At 40.4% G+C, this 20053-nt stretch overlaps 2 protein-coding genes across 5 annotated transcripts in view; one reads left to right on the top strand and one right to left on the bottom strand.

Moving 5' to 3' along the window:
* LOC147225594 (cyclin-dependent kinase-like 5) overlaps positions 1-9818 on the top strand; it is a 35904-nt gene extending 26086 nt beyond the window's left edge. The window contains exons 9-20 of one of the 4 annotated variants that reach the window (XM_086161444.1): positions 455-545; positions 666-855; positions 1850-1930; positions 2725-2891; positions 3067-4111; positions 4350-4451; positions 4807-4912; positions 5157-5271; positions 5829-5934; positions 6129-6251; positions 7420-7581; positions 7663-9818. In XM_086161444.1, the coding sequence (XP_086017570.1) occupies positions 455-545; positions 666-855; positions 1850-1930; positions 2725-2891; positions 3067-4111; positions 4350-4451; positions 4807-4912; positions 5157-5271; positions 5829-5934; positions 6129-6251; positions 7420-7581; positions 7663-8022 (2648 nt within the window). In that variant the 3' untranslated portion in view covers positions 8023-9818. The remainder of the gene's footprint in view (positions 1-454; positions 546-665; positions 856-1849; positions 1931-2724; positions 2892-3066; positions 4112-4349; positions 4452-4806; positions 4913-5156; positions 5272-5828; positions 5935-6128; positions 6252-7419; positions 7582-7662) is intronic. The other 3 variants (XM_086161445.1, XM_086161446.1, XM_086161447.1) reach the window with 3 other exon arrangements.
* On the bottom strand, positions 7688-18156 carry LOC147225593 (retinoschisin-like). The gene is made up of 6 exons (XM_086161448.1): positions 18082-18156; positions 17770-17792; positions 17479-17677; positions 15080-15221; positions 14804-14999; positions 7688-10991 (listed from the first exon to the last, which is right to left on the bottom strand). Exons 1-6 carry the CDS (start codon positions 18146-18148, stop codon positions 10839-10841), a joined length of 780 nt encoding a protein of 259 aa, XP_086017574.1. The 5' UTR covers positions 18149-18156; the 3' UTR covers positions 7688-10838.
* Positions 18157-20053: the final 1897 nt, after the last annotated feature.

The following is a 20053-nucleotide window of genomic DNA, read 5'->3' as shown; positions in this document are numbered from 1 at the left end:
AGCCTGGCCAGCTATTTGGTTTTGAATTGGGGCTTTATGCTAAACTGAGTTGAAAGCCTCCAGGCCAAAAAGAAAGTGTTATAAATTTCCTCAAGTAACTCAAAGCAAGAAAAGTCTGTTACATCAGGATGGTGTACTAAATCTGTATTCATGCTTCAGGGTATAGAAAGTAATTCTGGTTTTACTTAAATAATCGGAATTTGAATGTGTGCATAATTGAATGAAAATAAACATGGGATTAGTAGTCCCTATTTGACTTTTTCAGCATATTCTCAGGGGGCTTCCCCTTGTGCGAGTGCTGCTTACCTTGCTTAACCAATGTATGACTTAAGCCCAAAAATGATAGTGAGTGCAAAGACAGCGTGATATCAGATATTTTAGGCCCCCCAGCACATAAGTCATAAGAAGAAGCTCCTTATTATACTATGATGCTTCCTCTTTTTTCTCTTGCAAGGCTTTGCACGTAATCTCTCTGAGGGGACAGATGCCAATTACACCGAGTATGTGGCCACTAGATGGTACCGCTCTCCAGAACTCCTACTGGGGTATGTCCTCTGTCCTTTTTACCCATTGCAGATGGTAAACTCAGTTGGTACACTAGCACTGTGTCAGTGGCTTCTGACTGGCCTCCACCACCAGCAAACTTTTAACTCTTGTGTTCCCAGTGCTCCTTATGGTAAAGCAGTGGACATGTGGTCAGTGGGCTGCATCTTAGGTGAGCTGAGTGATGGGCAGCCTCTGTTCCCAGGGGAGAGTGAGATTGACCAGCTCTTTACCATCCAGAAGGTTTTGGGACCCCTGCCACCTGAGCAGATGAAGCTTTTCTATAACAACCCTCGCTTCCATGGGCTGCGGGTAACGCCAAGCCTCTCTATCGTCACTCCAGATCACCCCGCTAAGCCCTCCATTTTGCTCCTCTTAATGCCCCTCCAATGAACTCCCTTTCATTCCTCTTTATTCAGTCCCCCTTGTCATGTCTCTTTGTCTCATCCTCTCTTCTCCTTCATTTATTTTTCACTTAGTTATATTTTCCTTCCCTGCTATGTCTCCTCACTCACTGCATGATTTTTTTTTTCCTGGCTGAGTTTGTTGTACCGTGACTGATGGGATCACAATGACTCATCGTGTATCATGTATCCTATATAATCTGAAGCAAGGCTCTGATCTCCTCTGTGTCGGCAACAGACCCGGGACCTCCTTAACCTAGCTGCCCACACTTTGGGATATTATTAATTTAAAATGTAAATCCCTTCATGTGAATGTGCTTAGCTCAAAAAACACATTTATTAAAATTCAAAAAAAAGTATTCCTTTTCAGAACTTTCATGAATAAACATTAGACACCTGTCATCATTCTGAATTTCTCCCCCCCGCTGTCATTCACACGATTAGAGAGCATTTCTGTCAACTAAACTCCCCAAATAGTGGACATCTCACTCGTCCAGTAGCTGTCACATTCTCTGAGTAAGAACAGAGTGAACTGTGTCCAAATTTAAAAGGAAAATTCAAATTTCTTTCAAATGGAAGTGCAGCATCATAGAGAAAATAAGCCCGACATTTATGATTGAGGGACGTTTCACGGTTGTCATACTGGCCATCTACTCTCAATAGCTCTTTCCGAATAGGGATATACAACGCAGCTTTAGGTTTTTGTATGCAAACTACAACCAGACAAAATTGTATTTCCTATTAGAATTAGAGTTTGTAGAGTTTGAAGTGTCTGAAGGAAAACTCCCATACTGGCATAAAATTGACGCAAATATAAAACAAAAATCGATTACAAGATCATTTTTCCCTGACATTTTTTTTTCATTCACTACTGACTGAACTCTTCCTGTTGCCTTTCATAGTTCCCTGCTGTGAACCATCCCCAAACCTTGGAGCGAAGATACCTGGGAATCATTAGCGGAGGACTGCTGGACCTGCTGAAGGTAGGGACAATAGGTTTGAACAAGCTAATCTACTGATGAGTTTTTCTCCATCCTGTTTTTTAATCACTTTTAGTCACCCCCATCTATCTGTGTCAAAGAAATTGAGAATCGTTGTGTTTTTTATCACCACTTTGCAGTGCCTTAGCTCGCTTAACATCTCTCAGGCTCATATTCTGGTCCTTGCACTGCTATTATTGCTGTGTCTGCAATGTAAACAGTTCTATGTCAGGAATGTGGGCTGCACTTGTGCACTTGTGTTTCTCCCAGCAGAAAATGACTCACTGCAAACATAATGTCATCTCAGGACTGACTTCTACAAGGATAGGCTTCATCTCTTACAACCAAATCATTCTGTGTGCTGTCTTGAGCTCACTTAAGAGAGAATGTTTGCTGATGTGAAGATGCATGCCTTGGAAAGCGTGCAAGTCTGTTTCGGACATAAGGCCGTACAAAACGTTTCTGCCAATATTAAAGTCAGCAATGACAGAGCTGCGTTTTTCGGTTGTTATTTGCAGATTAGTGGTTTTATGAGGAGTACACACATATAGGTTTCAGCTGTCATTAATTAACATCGCAATAGGTTAAGCCATGGATTGATATGTAAGAAAAATATCTAAAATCTTATTTTGCTGTGTTGTTTGGCTTCTTTGGTGAATCTAAGACATTCAAATGCAGCAGCCTGACTTCTATGATAATAGCAGTGACTCATAGTAGCATGACTGTCCAGTTTGTTTGCGAGGTGTGGATGTTCAGCATGTCTCAAGGACTCACTGGCTCCCTCTTTTGTACTTTAGAGCCTGCTGTTGCTGAATCCGACAGAGCGATTTCTCACCGAACAGAGCTTAAACCACCACGCCTTTCAGACCTTGCGGCTGGTAGAACGGCCTGGCCCACCCACACCTACACCTGTACGCTCCTCCAAGAGAAAACCTCACCATGGAGACAACACCACCCCCAGCAGGTCAGCAGGACACTCTATAGTTTATGACATGTTTGTGGATTTTTTTTTTTTCCTATGTAGTGTGTTTGTCAGCGTCACACATTGTATGTTTCTCAAAAACGTTTTTACACTTTGGACTTTTTGGTTAGAAGTTCTCTCTTATGTGTCTAATGTATGTATTTTCGCTCACATTCAGAAGTCATGGAGGAAAGAGCTCAGGAAGCCACCGCTCCAGCAGCAGAGAGTGCTCCAGCCTGCCGCGGCATGAAGACCTCCACCCAAATAACGACAGCTTTCTCAACGGCAACATGCCCGCAGCGATTAACCTCAGTCCAACCCTGCATCCCAAGAGCTACCAGCCACAGATCTTCAACCACTCCACCTCATGCAGCATGGACCTGGCTAGCAGCAACTTGCCTCACCTGCTCAGTCCCAATGAGGCCAAGAGCAAGGGCGACTTTGAGATCAACATGGGGTCCATGGTGTCCGACGGCCCCGGAGCCAAGTACCTCAAATCCAACTTCCGCTCCCAGCAGAACAGGCATTCGTTTGTGGAGGGAAAGACCAACACACTTCAGTCAGGGGATAAACACAGTCGACATAGCTACATGGATACTCATGGCTCCGCCCATTCCTCTTCCAAGTTCTCCTACCTGAACTTGTCTAAGAGTTATGGCACGCTCAGCGATGCGAAGTCAGTGGGGAACTTGAACGACATGCATCTCTACGCCGATGAACCCACATCTCGGTATTTCCCTTCCAGTTGCCTCGACCTCACGGCCCCAAGCAGCCCGGCAGTGCGGCGGGTCGACAGGCTCGGACCAGGCATGTCTGGCAGAGGAAGCATGCGTTCTGATAGAGAGAGTAACACCCTGGATTCATCCTACAGACGCTCCTCAACCCGCCACAAGGCTTCAGATGAGGCCAAGTCGCAGGATACCTTGGACCCCGGGGAGAGCGGTGTTGAACGGAGTCATTCTCACTCTTTGTCCAACCCGCATGACCCCCTGTCCTATAGTCAGGGTTACACCAGCCCTTTTTCCTCACAGCAACGTCCCCATCGCCATTCCATGTACGTACGGAGGGACCACCAGAGGACGCACGGGGCGGACGAAGGGCTGTTAGTGGGACAAGGCATGCCCACCAGAGCCAGTAGCCTGCAGCTCCTGTCCCCGCAGCTGCAGCACCGCACACTGCCGCGCCATTCCGGCAGCTCGTCGAGAGAGGAGGACTTAAGCAGGGTCAGTTATTAGAAAGCCATTAACCTCTCCGTTCTTGAGGAATTCCCAATCCTAATCAAATCAAATGCGTTGTTGCGAGGCTGTATTCTGTTTTCAGTTTTATAAATGGATCATAGTGGGTAAGTTCAACAGATTTGTAGAAGTGGCCGGGTTAAAAACAACAGAGCTGTGCTGTGTTTTGTATACGTGTGATGCAATGCTGGGCTCACTCCATGCTTCAACATGTCTCCATTAACAGAGCGAACAGGCACCCAATGAGGTCAGCCACAGCAGAGCCCCAATAAGGGATTCCACAAGGGACAACACCGCATCTTTTCACACACAGAGGCAAAAAAGCGAGGTCCGACATTCTGCCTGCACCTACCATTCCCCACCCACACCCAGTCTTCCAAGAGTGCGGATGTGGGTGGATACTACTGTCATGAACTGCTCTCTCTCTGTCTCTGCGCATCAGATGCCTCCTCATTTTCTCTGTGTGCTTTGCTTCCCTTTAATGTACCTACTTAGGATAGCAAAGCTTGTCACGGCAGCAGATTTCAGTTTGATCCTGGAATACATTACCAGTCGTTGTTTCTGTGGTTTATATTTTTATTGAACACGTTCAAATCAGTGAGCTTCACCTTTATGTCTTGTCAGGGAAATAAGAAGGTCAGCCCAGTCAGAGATTTCTTTTTGTGATTAATGTTGTGACTCAGGTTGGCTTATATCACGACCAGCAAGTAGATGATGGGGGCTCATCCAAAGAGAATCGCAACATCTACAGTGAATCCATGCCTAGGAGGGTGGGCAGCTTCTACAGAGGTTGGTTTAGTCACACACTCTGGTCTCTGCCTTTATTTCTTGTCTGTCACTAGGAAATATTTAAGTTATTACATTTAAACTATCATGTCTAATAGTTATTTAGCGTATTTCTCTTCCGCCTGGTTGAAATGGCAAAAAAATTGCCTTTGCAATGTAAAAAAACAAAACAAAGCTATCCAGAATCGGAGATTGTATTCTTGTGTATGAAAAGGTGATAAAATGTCTGCACTGTGTTTTTGGATAGTACCTTCTCCACGACCAGACAACTCCTTCCATGACAGCAGGGGTCAGAGTAGAGGCCCTGGCCTGGCCGGGGACTTGACCAACCACTCAAAGCGCCAACCAGGCTTTGACCCCTGGTAAAATTCCCTTATCTCGCCCTAACTGTAGAGTTTTCCCTAAATTTGTTCAAATATTTCTGATGCAGCAATATGGCACATTATTCCCAGTACCATATGGATTTCCCTGCCCTTTAAATTCTACAATGCCGCCTGACATTCTAACTTACCTCCAGAAGAAGATCAAAAGCAACACTACACCCAGTAAAATATTGAGTGAGCGAAACCAACTTGCAGTTTCAGTAACACAAATATAAAGAAAAGTATTCCTATAATGTGTAGTTGATTTGGTACTGTAGCAAAGTATACATCCAATTGCATGATAAGCCATCATTATTAACAGGGATATATATTTTATGAGGTCTTTTTTTTGTGAGGTCTATTATTTCTCTTGTTACCATAAACGTGTTTTGTTAAAATTGACGATAATTGCAACATGGCAAAAATTGACTTTCTGATTAGATTATAACCGCTAATCTATCATAGATGCTTTTTGATACAAACTTCTGAGTCTAATTGTCGCTTGAAGGTTACGATGCATTGTTGGAGATGGAAATATGATCTGTTTTTTCCACGAGGACTGGCCCAGACACTGTCGTGCTGAATTCCTCTGAGCCATCCAAGGAAAAAGAAAAGCAGGGTTTCTTCAGAGCCATAAAGAAGAAAAAGAAAAAAACTCAAATGGTGAGTGAAATGCCAAATTCACAGATTTTTGAATGAAATTTTGATGAAATACCCTGTCTGTCAAGGTATCACGTTTACAACTTGACATGAAATGTTTAATGCGATTCCCCGTATTAACACCTCAACTGGATAGTTTTTTTCTTGCATTATGTCTCTTTGTGCCACCCACCCACCCATCCGCCTCTATATTACAGATGGATGTTCCAAATGGAAGACCCCCTGTCATCAAGAAATGTCTTTTCCCACTCTTTATCCCAAAGAATAACATAAAGCATAGTTCCACTGTGAGAGTCCTCCCTGTAGTGTCATCCACCATGGTACATACTTTTACACTCTCCCACTAACCTCCTCCCTCCTCACCAACCATCTGACATTGCATGTCCTAACAAACGCTATCAACTCATCTGTATTATTTTTTTTTTTAATTTTTTTTTTTTTATGGCTCCTCTGTCGAGATTTATTTAGATCTGTATGGGGAAAATGGTTTACTCACATACATACACATAATCCAACATAAACCAGTAAGATCCTATCACAGAGTCTGATGGATAAAATGATTTAAGAGTCAGTGACATTAGAAGTGAAATGCTAAAATGATCGGGAAATCAGCCAAGTATGGATCTGGCTGGTTTAAAATCATTATTAAGAGTCGTAGCAGCATGTCTGAATTGATGAGCTGAGGATGATCAGGAGCACATTAAGTTTCATGAGTTTGTGTGTGTGTGTGTGCTTACACTCGGATAGCGCTTTAATGCTTGCCAACATCACGGACTGCTCTGTTAAAAGTGTTTCAAAAGCACATTTGATTCAAGCTCATGATTTTATTGTACTGGATGGGGCCGGAGAGAAGGGGAAACACCTGACAGAACTGTAAATTTACTAAATATAAAGTCATTTTAACAAGCGAAAGTCTCATTACTGCAAAATGGCGGTGGCAGTTGAGTTTGAATCAGATATGTGAGACTCTTTCTTTCCTGTTTATATATATATATATATATATATGTGTGGCAGTTGGTTGAGATTCTGAGATGAGGTTTACTGCTAAAGACAGAGCACAAATAAAAGCAGGCTGGCTGGGAGGGATCAGGCAATCAGATTCACAATGCGGGAAACATTACTGTGTACTTGAAGATTGTCTTCGGATTCCTCATAAACTGGATTAAAAATGAGCCGAAATGCTTTATTGTTTCAACAGACTCGATGGGTTTCTACCTGTCTTCCTCAGATTGGGAATACAAATGACTTTGGAATAGAGTGTGGGGGTTTTAATTGGCACCTTCCCTCACACTGTCGACCAACTCTTGCTTATCAGCAGACCAGTGACAAATAAGTCCACTCGAAATGTGCTTAAGAAACACCATTGTGAGACACTGACACTGTATATTGTATTTTTACTCTAAAATGCTTGTGAAACCTTTAGCTAAAATGTCATGTTTATTCCCTGTACCTATAAGCGGCATCAGACCCATATGCATTATGTGGCAGGTTCCCTCGGAAGGGGTGGATACAGTGATACAAAAGTCGTCCAGGTCATCAGGTCACCAGAGCAGCCGTCACAGGACCCGTGAAAAAAGCAGAGATCGGGACCAAGAGAGAGACCGCGAGAAAGAGTGGCCGCCCGAGAAACTCCCCGATTCACACTCACCCGTACGTCCCGACGAAGTGTACGTCCTTTTCGGAGATCGGCCTCGAAACGATAAAACATGTTCCTCTCTTGACATATTTCAGAGCCAGCCCCTCAAGTCGCTGCGCAAGCTGCTGCACCTGTCATCCTCGTCCTCCAACCAGACCCCGGCCTCCGATATGCGCTACCAGCCGCTGCCGACTCCAGCTGCGGCTCAGGGGGGTTTCACCGAAAGTCGGAGTCACTCAGGGGTCAGTACACCCCAGCTGAAGAGCAGACAAACAGCCTACCCGCTGCCGGGGCAACTCGATTCCGGTTGGCACGCGTCGGCCCTGGGGCGCCCCGAGGGCAACCCCTACCCCGAGCAAATGAGCATCAAAGGGAACCAAAACGGCCACAGTTTTGGACGTCCCTCCAGGTCCCGGATGCCAAACTTAAATGACCTAAAAGAGACTGCTCTGTGATTTGAAGTCTGTCGCTTTAGACTCAGCTCTCTCTCTCTCACTTGTTGCATCACCTGTCCCTCGTTGCAAACATACGTACTCACGGAAACGACCACACTTAAACCAAACCTTCAGTTTTGCTTGCAAACAGGCCAAAAGCCTTTCTGTGTCTTAATGTTTTTTTTAATCATCCATGTTTGATAGAATTTATATTACTATTTCTGTAATTCAGACTATGATTTGTATTATATGGTAAATATTACAAATTATATCTATGTGTGTATGTGTATATATATACATACACATATATATATATATATATACATAGATACACACACATAATGTTTCGATAATGTGCAGATTTTAAGTGTAAGTATTTTTGTTTCTATTCAATGTAGAAATATAGTAAATTTTAAGCAGTACATTTTCCTTAAGACCATCTCAAACATTTTAGATGGTTTCAAGGATTTTAGACAGATCGAGTTCTATCAGGTGTCATCATAGATCGGTGAAGTAATGTAAGTAACATTGTCTTCATCTCATATAGGATCGACATTCCACTTCCATGAAATCCTGTCGTTGTGTGACTCATATCTGAACAATTATTCTTCCAAATTTCACTGCAGAGCAAATCATATGAGTTGGTAATGACAATCTATAATGCTTACATTTAAATGTTGTCATTGTTTTAAAGGTACTTGGGATTTTTTGTCTTTTTGAGATGCAGCCATTTTAGTCTCCGTAGTGTCACAAAAAGACAAAATTAACCTACGTCGCCCTCTATAGAATCAAATGAAGCACTGCATTCAAATATTTTTGAAAGAGACTATAGCGTTCCAACATTAAGGCACTGACTTTTAATGCTAACTATAATTTTTATGAATATTATAAACATATATAAAATGAACAAAATTGCAGCAATACAGTCATAATACACCAGAAGGGAACCTTAATAACGAATCATGTAGGCATACATTTTACAAAGCTGTTATTTGTAATAATGAAAATCACTCTTTCTATATCCACAAGTATTATTAAGCGCTCTCAAATATACTGAACCCAAGTGGTTTCAGTATATTTGTATGTAAATGTACACTACTTAATTAGATTTTTTTTTTCCTAATAGTTTGTTGACTATTAGGCTAAAAAAACCGTTGTTTTTTTTTTACTCTCAGAAGAACATAGTGTACTTCATAAATACTCTTATATGTCAAACCACTTTGGATCCACTTTGAGGAAATCTGGACATGGAAACACTGCACAGGCAGGAGCTGCTCTCTGAAGTTGTTTTCTGTCCGGGATCCAGTCGACAGGACGGAAAATTTTTAATGTTGCACTTTGGTTTGAAAGTGTGACTCAGCAATATTGCTATGACTCTGTAAATTCCTCCTGCTCTCACATTCATTGTGTGCAGTGTGTGAAGACTGACTTGGATCGCAGAAAACACCGGGTCCAAACACCACTGTATCGTATTGTGTGTCATGTATCTGTAAGGACTGGGCGCACTTGTACTCGACACAAAATGGTTCTCCATTCTGAGTATTGTTGGGCTGAAGGAACACCTTGTATTATATTAATACTGATATGTGACTGCTTGTTTGGTAAAGTTTATAACAGACATCTATCACCAGTTTAAATGAAATCGAGTATTAAGTTTGTGCTTTTATTACAGACACAAATTAGTAGCATAGTCAGTGTTTATCTGCTTTTCCAGCATAAGAACATAAACCAACAAATGAATGCTCAACAGTTTTCAGAATATTCATGTTTACATATGTAACAGTAAATATTAAATAAAACCAATTCATCTGATTTGACCATCAGCTTGCCAAATCTTTTTTTCTGTATTTTCTGACTCCTGTGATTTTAATTAAAGACAACACAATTTTGATGGAAAGACAGTTTTCTGGCAATAGTTTTGATCTTGTTCTTCTGTGCATTTGTCAGCCGGTCTGCAAATTAACTTTTAAACAGCCTCTTTTGCACACTCAATCATTTCTTGTAGAATTGTTTTGAAGGACATTGAAATGCATTTTGCATTGCACTCACTCTCTTTTATAGATTTGAGTAAATGACCCAGTTACTGACAACAACACGTCTTTAGAATTTGCAAGAAACCATCTACAAAACAGTGGTTAGCCTGATAATGTTTAAAACAAACAAATTAGGCAGAAAACACAATGTTTGTGGACATTGGCAAGTAGTTCCCAAGAATTTAGAATCTAGAAATGCCTGTCAGGCAAAACTGAGCTAGAATCACATGAAAAATTATTGGAAAAAGGAAACTGAAAAACAATAAACTAAATCTCATTTAAAATCACAGAGAAACCACTTGAATGACTGCAAGATTTCACAACACGAAAATTACTAGGAAATTCTGTAAGTGAAAAAATAAACAAAAACAAAAATTGAATGAGATTATCAGGAACAAAGTGCCTAAAAACGTAAGACAGCTACAGTATATTCCTGCTGACTTATATCAAATTGTTATTGGCGTGTCACACTTACTGTGTCCGAAAGCCTTCAAAAGCGCATTTTTGAAGGATAACGTGATATTAAACAAGTCCTAATTTTGCTGAAAAACCCTCGGAGGACCCCTGAGGAAATGTCAGGTCTTAATATCCCAGACAGACAAACTAATTTAAATATTCAAAAAAAAAAGGGAAATTTAAGGACCTTCTTAAAGATACATCAAAACACATCATCATGCACACACTTAGTTTTCTGTAAAGTCATTACAAAGTAGCACGATGGATCTTGAGGACCTGGAACCCTGCTAGAGAATTCTGTCACACCCCAGGCGGGTAAGGGCAGATTAAACGGGCTCGGTTTTTCCTTCACGTGCACTTGTTCATGCACATCAGCAGCTCCATTCGCATGGCGATGCGGGTGTGCCATCCCAGAGGCAGCAGGCGGATGTAACGGGCCACGATGGGCGGGCGCAGCAGGTTCTGCACTGTGGACGAGCGATCCGAGTTCCCGTAGAAGACCTGAGGTGACGAAAAGTAAGCAGCATTATTAAAAAAAAAGTATGAAAGAGAAACATGGCTAAAAGCGGTATGATATGTAGAGATCATTAGAGACGATTAGGACATTTTTATGATAATACGCTTCTAGCAATCTATTTCATAGGGTAACATCACTGTAGACAGTCCATTAAGTACCAGACAAATGACTGATGATTGATTAACAACAAAATGTAATCTTTATTTTATAATTTGTTGATTTGTTGTTGATTATGTAAGTCTATCACATATATATGATATATATATGGATAGAAATGTGTGTGTGCATATCGATGTCTACAGTACATATATATGTGTGTGTTTGTGTATATATATCTATAGATATAACTATATATGCCCAATATATATAGTACAGTGTATATATCACTGTCTTGCTCAAGAACACATTGATGGGCTTTGACAGGAGCTCAGGTGTCAGACCCGGAACTTTCAATTCCAAGAATGATGTTCGTATCATCCGACCTAACTGCCATTAAATATGAACACACACACACACACACACACATACATTGGCAGGGATATAAGTGAAATTTATTTTTGTACTTATTTTTCACATTTTACCGCTTTTCCAAACTGTTCAGTCAATCAGCTCAGAACTTACTTCTTCCCAGGCACTTTTAATAATTCAATAACATTAATAACATTACAATTACACTATGAAAAGCGATCATGAAAGCTTGTTGGTATATGTTAAGTGCATGGTTTATTAACAAAAATATAGTTCTATATTTACATCGACAGGCATTGTAATTGGGGGTTTTGGTAACAGTTTTAGTAGTTTTGCAGCAAAATTATAACATTAATTGACGTGTAGTGATAAGGAAATTGTTATTTTTACCATTTGATATAGATAGAATATACAAGAGGAAATATAAATTTGTATTAACTCTCAGGCCACTCAGCCAGGACAGCCAGACATCACAGATTCAACTCCTCTCCCCTGAGCAGATGCAACTCTTCAGGCACTGTCCATGAATATGTTCTCTTAATCCATCAGGTTAGTCATCTGTGTGCATCCGCATACAAAAGTCTCCCTGTCTTCTTGTTGCATGCAAAGCAGCGAATTTTTTCCGTGTTCGCAATGAATTCTTATGAGGCACTTTAGAGAGAATTATGAAAATATAAATGTGCACTCGCGCAAATGACTAATGTGACCCTGAGAAACTGAAAGAAACGTATTATAAAAACATAAACTTAATATTGAGTATAATCATAGTAGGTTACATTTGAATTTACTTTTTATGACACTATTATTATAACATTTACTGTATAACTAATTATTTCATATAAACACTTGACATATAAGCTAAAATAAATAATGGTTTGATACATTTCTGGATTGTTGCTGCCTTTTGTTTTCATTAAATACAGTGAACCGTTTTGGAGGCTTGACAATTTCACAATTCCTCTGATTTTATGTTTTTTCAATGGTGATGTTTTCTGCCCTCAGAGCTCTTTTCTCAGTCTGAATCTGTTTCCAACAGGTCAGGGTACCTAACAGAAGGATAGTAATGATAATGTGGAGTTATTCTGCAGGTTGGGATGGTTTTATTAGTTTTTATTCCTACTAAGATAGCCAACCTGTGTTCCCATGTAAAATAGCCCATATCATATTATATCTCAAAGAAAGCCCTCAGCATTATGGTTTCAGTGTGCGATTGTATCTATTTATTTATTTTTCAAACCTGTTTAATTTTTTTGTATTTTTATTATTTATTTTTTATTTGTATTTATGTATTGCCTTTCCTCCTTGTGCTTTCAAACTACAACTAGAGTCTCATCTCTGTTGTTTGGGCAGGTGTTGCTTTGTGCCAAGAAAGGTCAATATGTCAGGAGTTAAGACCCAGCTCTCTCATGCTGCATGGGACTTGTCCGTCCCGCAACTTCCCAAATGGAACACTGTCTTCCACTTTTAGTTCTGCCCAAATCGCAATTTGAACATTCGTGATTCTCTGGGAAATCCTAGTGCATTTATTCTCTTCAGTGAGGCCTCAGACAGGCAACACAGGAGCGAAGATGTGCGCTGTAATTGAAATTCATCCATCTTTTATGGGGCCCGCGGGCCAATTGCGGCCCTTGAAACAATATTTTGTGGCGCCCTGCCTAAAATCAAATCTTTCTGTTAAGGCAGCTTTTTTTCTCACATGCATCTGGGGGTTTTATACTGTCAGGATCTCCTCTCGGCAGCCGAGAGGAGACACGGCTGGGTCCAATTGAGAATCAGCGCCAGCTGAAGCAGCGGCCAGCTGCCGCTAATCACCCAGCTCCATAAAGAGCAGCGCTCTGGCCGGGGCCGGGGAATTCGAGAGGGCTCGAGAGGAGGTCGAGAGGAGGAAGAAGTGACAGGAGGTTCCAGGGCCGGAGAATTGTGGGACCCTTCCTGTGACTCTGCCTTGTGGCCCTGCCTGGTGAGTGACCCTTGACCTAACCCTGTTGCTCGGCCCACCATGTCCCCCTCGTCTTGCCCTGCCTAAATAAAAAGTTCCGACCTGATTTCAGCCCTTGTGGTGTGGTTCCCTGCCCGAGTCCGTCCCGTGACATATACAGTGGGTTTCAAAAAAATGTATTTTTTGAAAGATGATTTTTGATGAAAAACCATCTCATGACATTGTTAAAACAATCTTTTCTTATTTCTATTAAAAAAAAAAACACAAAATCTATAGTGAAAAAACAGGCAAAATTAACAGGATTGATTCAATAACCAGAGTAGCCACCATTAGCCTTGTAAGCATTATACCATGTCTTAAACATGCTACCAATAAATTTTCTGATAAATTCTAAAGGCAAATTTTTCCCACAGTAACAAGATTTTCTTTTATCTCAACAGTATTTTTAGGGTGTAATTTCATCAATTCTTTTTTAATGATCATTTTTAATATTAATCCATCATGTATTTTTTTTAGAGGAACAGTTCATTATATATAAAGATTTTTATAATTTACCTCTTTACCTCCTTTACAAATTTACAAAAATACAAATTTGGACTTAGTGTTATTTCTAGGTAATGATTTGGTCCGGCCCCCTCGACATCAAATTAGGCCGTATGTGGCCCTCGGACCAATATGAGTTTGTGATAATGCAATATATAATGCCATTATAACAGAATCATAAAATTGAAATTAAATTATGATCAAAATGGAAATATACAAAATACAATTTCACATGTATATAGGTTCAAGATGTTTTGATTTAAGTATCAGGGTCTTGTTATTACAAGAAAATGTGCTTATTAATTATTCACTTTGGCGCTTCTCAAAGCCACATATCAATAACAAACCATAACTTAAAGTAACTTTAACATGTCCTTGTATTTCCCTCAGAGTGGAAAATGAAGGCGGATTTAATTTTGAACATCTGCGGTGTAACTTGAGATTTTAATCGAGTAACATGGCTGTACTTTCAAACAGAAGTAGCATTGCAAGTTTCAACTTCAGAGAGCTTTCAGTGTTTACCTCCTGCACCCTGTTGCACGCTGTGAGAAAAATAAAGTCTCATGTTCTTTGTTCACTCTCGGTCAAATTTATAACTAACTTAAGCCCAGCTAATTTCAGACAAACTACCTGAATATTAAAACCAAGTCAGAGCTCATTTAAAGCTAAAGTCCATTATGCATGTATTACATTTGGTTTTCAGTGCATAAACATAATTGTATATACAAACCTAGTATTTTGTCTACAGCTGTTAATCATTCTGGATGATGTCTGAATTCTTGAGTAAATATGAAAACTAATGCAAGTTTGAATTTGTATGGCCATTGATTCACACTCAATACTTACCCTGTTGTTTCCCGTCTGGTCTTTGTAATAGATCCAGTTGAGGGTTTCCACTGTTCGGTATTGAATGCTGTATTTCGTAATCCACTCATCCGCGTCGCATCGGCCCTGGGTCAAGATGCCAGACACCACGCCAACTTCCTTCAGGTCGATCTGAATCCACTGGTACTGGTCGTTAAATTTGGAGAGCCATGCGCAACTAACAAGAATGGAAAATATAATGCAATTTTTTGGAAGTGCAAATGATTATAAAATGAAGATAGCGGAGAGACAACTTACCCAAACCCTTGGTTGTTGAGGCGAGCTTTGTTGGGGATCCAGGAGATATACCAGCCAGTGTATTGCTCCTGATTGGAGCAGCTGATCTGGTCAGATGAAACAGATCCAGATTCAAATCCCAGGGCTCTGTGGTAAGGGCACTCTGGGGAGGACGGACACATGGATTACTGGTACAACAGAACTTTACTCTGCAGAACAAAAAGAACGATCCCACCGACGGACCGAGCGGATGTGGCTTGATATAAACAATTAAAAACATTGCTCGAGTTTGGTTTTTCACATTGATACATTTCAAGTGTTTGCACGGCAAGAGGAATATGAAACGGGCATCTTCTGATGAGCGCTTCTTTACCTGGCAGATGAAGGGCAAACCTTATTTTGGTCCCCGTAATCTACTCGACACATTCTTGCACAGGTAATGGGATTACCTGAATAGCATTTGCTGTATGCCATCTCAGGCATCCTTCCTGCAGTGACCAATTTGTCGATCCCAAGCTATGGTGCAACCTCTTGCCATTTTTCAAGTTTAGACATTAATAAAAACATCCTAACATATCTGTGGGCGGGGATGTTGCAGCACTGCACCATGTGGAGCACAGCCAAAGCTGGGCGAGGGCAATTCAAGGACAAAGCCTTTTACAGTCACTTTTCTAATTTCATCTGGAGGTCTTTCTGTGAGTTTTCCAGGAACATAAAAAGAAAATAAAGATAGCTCGCTTGCAATTGCAAATCTCAAAATATGTACCCTAATAGTGCATATTATCATCCTTTTTTTATAAAGAATAAAAACAGTGATTTTTTTTTTTTATTTCATTTACAGGAATTAAAAAAAACATTTAAAATATTTAACTTGGTTATTTCAAATGACCGAGTCAGACATCGACAAAGAAATAAAATCAAAATCAATCCATGACACAGTAGTAATTTTTTCAGTTTTCATTATTTAAGTAAACTAGATACGACCTTGATAACAGCCTAATAATCACTAAAATATTTGTCCTTTGATTTTTATTTTATGTGTTGAATTACAAATGTACTTCTTCGTATGTTGTATCCGACAACCAATAATGTTTGCAAAGCACCAGCATCCTGTTTCAATTGATGGATATAGTGCACAGCAATGAAGTTCACAAGTAATGCATGTATAAAAAGAAGATTTCCAACTGAACATACACATACACCTAACTTCTGGAGAGTTACACTAAAGACTTTTTGTTTTTCAAAGCAAGTCCTTAATTCCACAATTTGATGAATTTGCATGTTTTTTAAAATCCCTGCAAAGCTGAAAGATTTGACCCAAATCTACAGCATTTATTCAAAAAAGCTTTTACTATATCTGTCCATGTGCCACAAAGCAATTGCAAGACAAAGGAATACACCCCTTCTCGCTTATTCCCGAATTTCTTTGTGAATATCTCTTGTCCTGAACACTCTGTCATCACTGCTATCTTGTTACTCGGTGATTCCGGTTCGAGACTTTGGACAGTCCATTAAATCACATCCATAGGTATGAACATAAATCTGAATCAATCATTAAAATGTAAGTTATGAAAGGTTAATGATTTGTCGGCTCTACAGTATAATTAATGTGTGCTTTGGTTTTAATGAAAGATATAATTACATTTCAGGAAAAAAAAAAGTTGTTTCCATTGACATTTGCTCTGTTTTGTATACGCCTCACCAACATCTATCATCGATTTTAAGTAAAAACTAATTGGTACTGAGAGATCTAGAGGCCTACTATTTTGACTGGGGAGAACAATTTATAGTTTGGCCAGAAAACTTCAACCAACAGAGAAGAATACCTATTTTCATCCATATTTGTAAGAACATTAAACTGGTAGCATAATGAAATTGCTGCCACAATTCCTGTAGTAAAACAAAAGATATATGCCCTTCTCTTCAGAGTGTGTGCTGCGCTGTACTTAGGTAGAGACTACATTCCCAGCTTTATTTATGACTTAACATGATAAATTGAACGGTAGTTAACCTCTCTCTGTTTAAAGTCATCAAATAAACATCCTGACAACTCTGAACTACTCTTAAGTACATAATATTACTCATGCACTCAAAACATTGTGTAGGAATAAATGATAATATGAAATGTATTTTAGAATACATTCTCCCAACAATCTGTGAGCAGTTCAGCTGCAAAAATTAGATTCAATTATTATTTATTGCTATTTAATTTTAAAAAAGCTAGCCTGAGGTGACACTTACTGTGCTTTGTGCACATATCAACAAAACTTGACAGGGCTTTTTGTCGTTTGAAAAGGCTTTATTGTGCAAAGCAACCCAGCATAGGGCAGATCTGCTTCGCACAGAGAAGGATAGTTTGTCCTTGACTTTGTCTTACTGGAAAGATCACCGCAGGTGAGTTGGACAGTCAAACACCTCACCTGGCATACAGTTCAGTGGGTGATCCTGAGGTGACGGTTGCGGCAGAGACGATTGTGGAAAGACTGTAGGAGCGGTGGAACTGGCAGACTCACAGTCGCAGGTACAGGCTTGGAGGTTTCGTGTCCATGTTTCAATGACCTGCTGTTCTTCCTCCTGCAGCTCCTCCTCCTGCACAACCTCCTCCTCCTCCTCCTCCTCCTGAACGACACACAAGAAGTTAATCCAGGTTTTGCTTTTACGTTCCAGATAAATTTCAGAAAATTGAAGTAGTTCTTTTTATTGAAAATTACCTCTTGTGAGTGAACAATCAGGGCTGTACCACATTCACGAATATATGGGAATTAAAGAAAAAGAGATTAAAGATTCAAATTGCCTGCAAATAAATTATTAATCAGGCTGTGAAGGTGAAACCCCTTTTGTGAAATACATGCAAACATGAAATATATAACTGTTACCCTACAAATACAAGTTACTTAATTGAATCTGTCTACATTAAATGGGATGATCACTATTACAATTTAATCTTGAGAAGGACTGAATACTGCTTTAATCAAAAAGGCGGCATAAAATATAATGAATGATCCCTCACACTGGCGCCTTACCCTGAAACAGAAGAAGGAGGACTAGAACAGCAGCAGAACGAGCAGTGACCTCCATCTTCCTCTTCATCTGTGTTGAAATGCAGCGTGAGTGATACCCAATGCTGCTGGATTACTGTAATCCACAAGCCTATGATGGCTTTATCTAATTCTCTCTATTGGCACCAGACACCTCAGTTTGCCTCGTCTTTTGTAAGACATCTGTGCTACATCCTGAATTAATAATGTCAATGGAGTTGCTCCCAACAGCAGAGTCATCCGTGGTGGAAGCAATACGGATTATATTAATGATGCCATGTCAGACATTATAGTAACCAGACTCAGGTTTGATTCCCAAAAAAGAAGTGACAAAATACACGTAAGGGGTACAAAGTGTTTTTAAGGCAAGAGAAAGTATTTTTCCATGAGCAGTGGCACAAAGAACAATAGTGGCAAGTTCATTTGAGACTAAATGCGCAAACAACGGAGGACATTTAGGCGATGGTATAGTTGCTTCTCAGTCTCGGACTAGAAAGCAAGAATCAGAAAAAAAAGTAATTTGTCCCCAAGGGGCATTCGGGGAAAAGAAAGGAGTCAAAGAAGCTAAAAGGGGCTACAAGTGGGGAGACGTAGCAGCAGCCATGCTAACATTTAGTGCTCTTGTGTATTCTTTTTCTTTTAAATGGCGTGTTTGATTCTTGTGTCGAATGCCATGATCAGTGGCAGAGCAGCAATCTGTCGATGTTGTGTTTTAAAATTGACTTGGCTTGGAGTTGTTCCTAAAAGAAGTACCAGGTAACAGGTGCTATCGCTAATGGACAGGCAGCAAGAAGTCCACTCAAGTTGCGCGGAGATTTTGTGTTGCCGAAAAGCCATTAGACATGTTGTTGACGTTGGCAAAGTCAGTCATTGATCTTTGGCTCAAGGTGTTCTTTTCCCTTTTCCACTTGTGAACAACTGTATGCTCACATAAGGTGTTTCTCAAGGCAAACCCATGCCTTAAAAAGCTATTCAAGAGAGGGACACAGGTGTGGCTTAACTAGGGTAGGGTGTTCCACCAAACCACTGCCACCTCGAGATTTCCCTATCATTACAAGTATTAAAGTCTACAAGCAGTTTGGGGTAACCCGGTGAGAACCCGTCAAGTTCACAATCCAATGACTCTATAAAGCTACGCCAAACTGTTTAGTGTAGAAACACCAAAAACTGAGTTCTTTTCCCCTCTCTGCACAGTCACAAGGAGGTCACCCTCTTGTTCAACAGGAAAAACATCAGCACATCGGAGGTCAGCCATGGACTTGTGAATATCTGAATACCCTCCTGATACCATCATCTTGAGCCATTTTAGTAAAGAGCAAAGTCCAAACTCATTTCCAGAAGCTTGGTTTCAGAACCACCGCTATGCCTGGAAGATAGTCGAGCTATTATCTAGTTGTTACTGCTTCACTTCTCACACCAGCTTCCCGAACAGAGGGGTCACATTTCACATTCCAAGAACTTATTTGTTATGCAAGGCATTGGCACGCTCACGTCTCCATCTATGAATTCCATCCCAAAATACATTACATCAAAAGCCAAAGATTTTCCTTGCCGGTGGTGAAGCCTCTTTGTTTAGGAGGCATTTTTTGTATGGGTTGCGCCTGACCTCTTGCACCAAGGCCAGACCACCAGGAGCTCAGTGGTTCCAGGAGTATGTTCCTGTTGAGCTGCTCTGCTGTGTCTTGGTAGGGTACATCGAATAGCGCTTGACCCACCTATAGGTCCACTTTGCAGGGTGAAACCTGAGACCTTTGGACCTTGGCCTCTCACCATTGGAGAGAACCCAGGTCTCAGGTTGGCTCACACTGCTCCCAGCATTACAAGGACAGACACTTTGTACATTGTATATATGTTATAGTCATAATTTGATCTGGACATACACTGTCATACTGAAAGAATTTATGCATCAAATCATACTGACATATGAAGATAATTAATTATTCATTATTCAATTCAA

The sequence above is a fragment of the Fistularia commersonii genome, chromosome 16 (assembly GCF_037954325.1).
Source record: "Fistularia commersonii isolate RoL2024-O1a breed Wild chromosome 16, RoL_Fcom_v1.0, whole genome shotgun sequence".
In the NCBI taxonomy this organism is placed as follows: domain Eukaryota; kingdom Metazoa; phylum Chordata; class Actinopteri; order Syngnathiformes; family Fistulariidae; genus Fistularia; species Fistularia commersonii.
Note: the sequence above shows the minus strand (reverse complement) of the source record. Positions and strands in the feature narration are given on the sequence as shown.

What these genes read in the sequence shown, in the direction of transcription:
- LOC147225593 (XM_086161448.1), bottom strand. Translation starts at nt 18,148, where the DNA reads ATGAAGAGGAAGATGGAGGTCACTGCTCGTTCTGCTGCTGTTCTAGTC. An exon ending in CCCACTGAACTGTATGCCAG is followed by an intron (nt 15,222 to 17,478) that starts GTGAGGTGTTTG and finishes CGTCCTCCCCAG; the next exon opens with AGTGCCCTTACCACAGAGCC. An exon ending in ACCAGACGGGAAACAACAGG is followed by an intron (nt 10,992 to 14,803) that starts GTAAGTATTGAG and finishes TCGTCACCTCAG; the next exon opens with GTCTTCTACGGGAACTCGGA.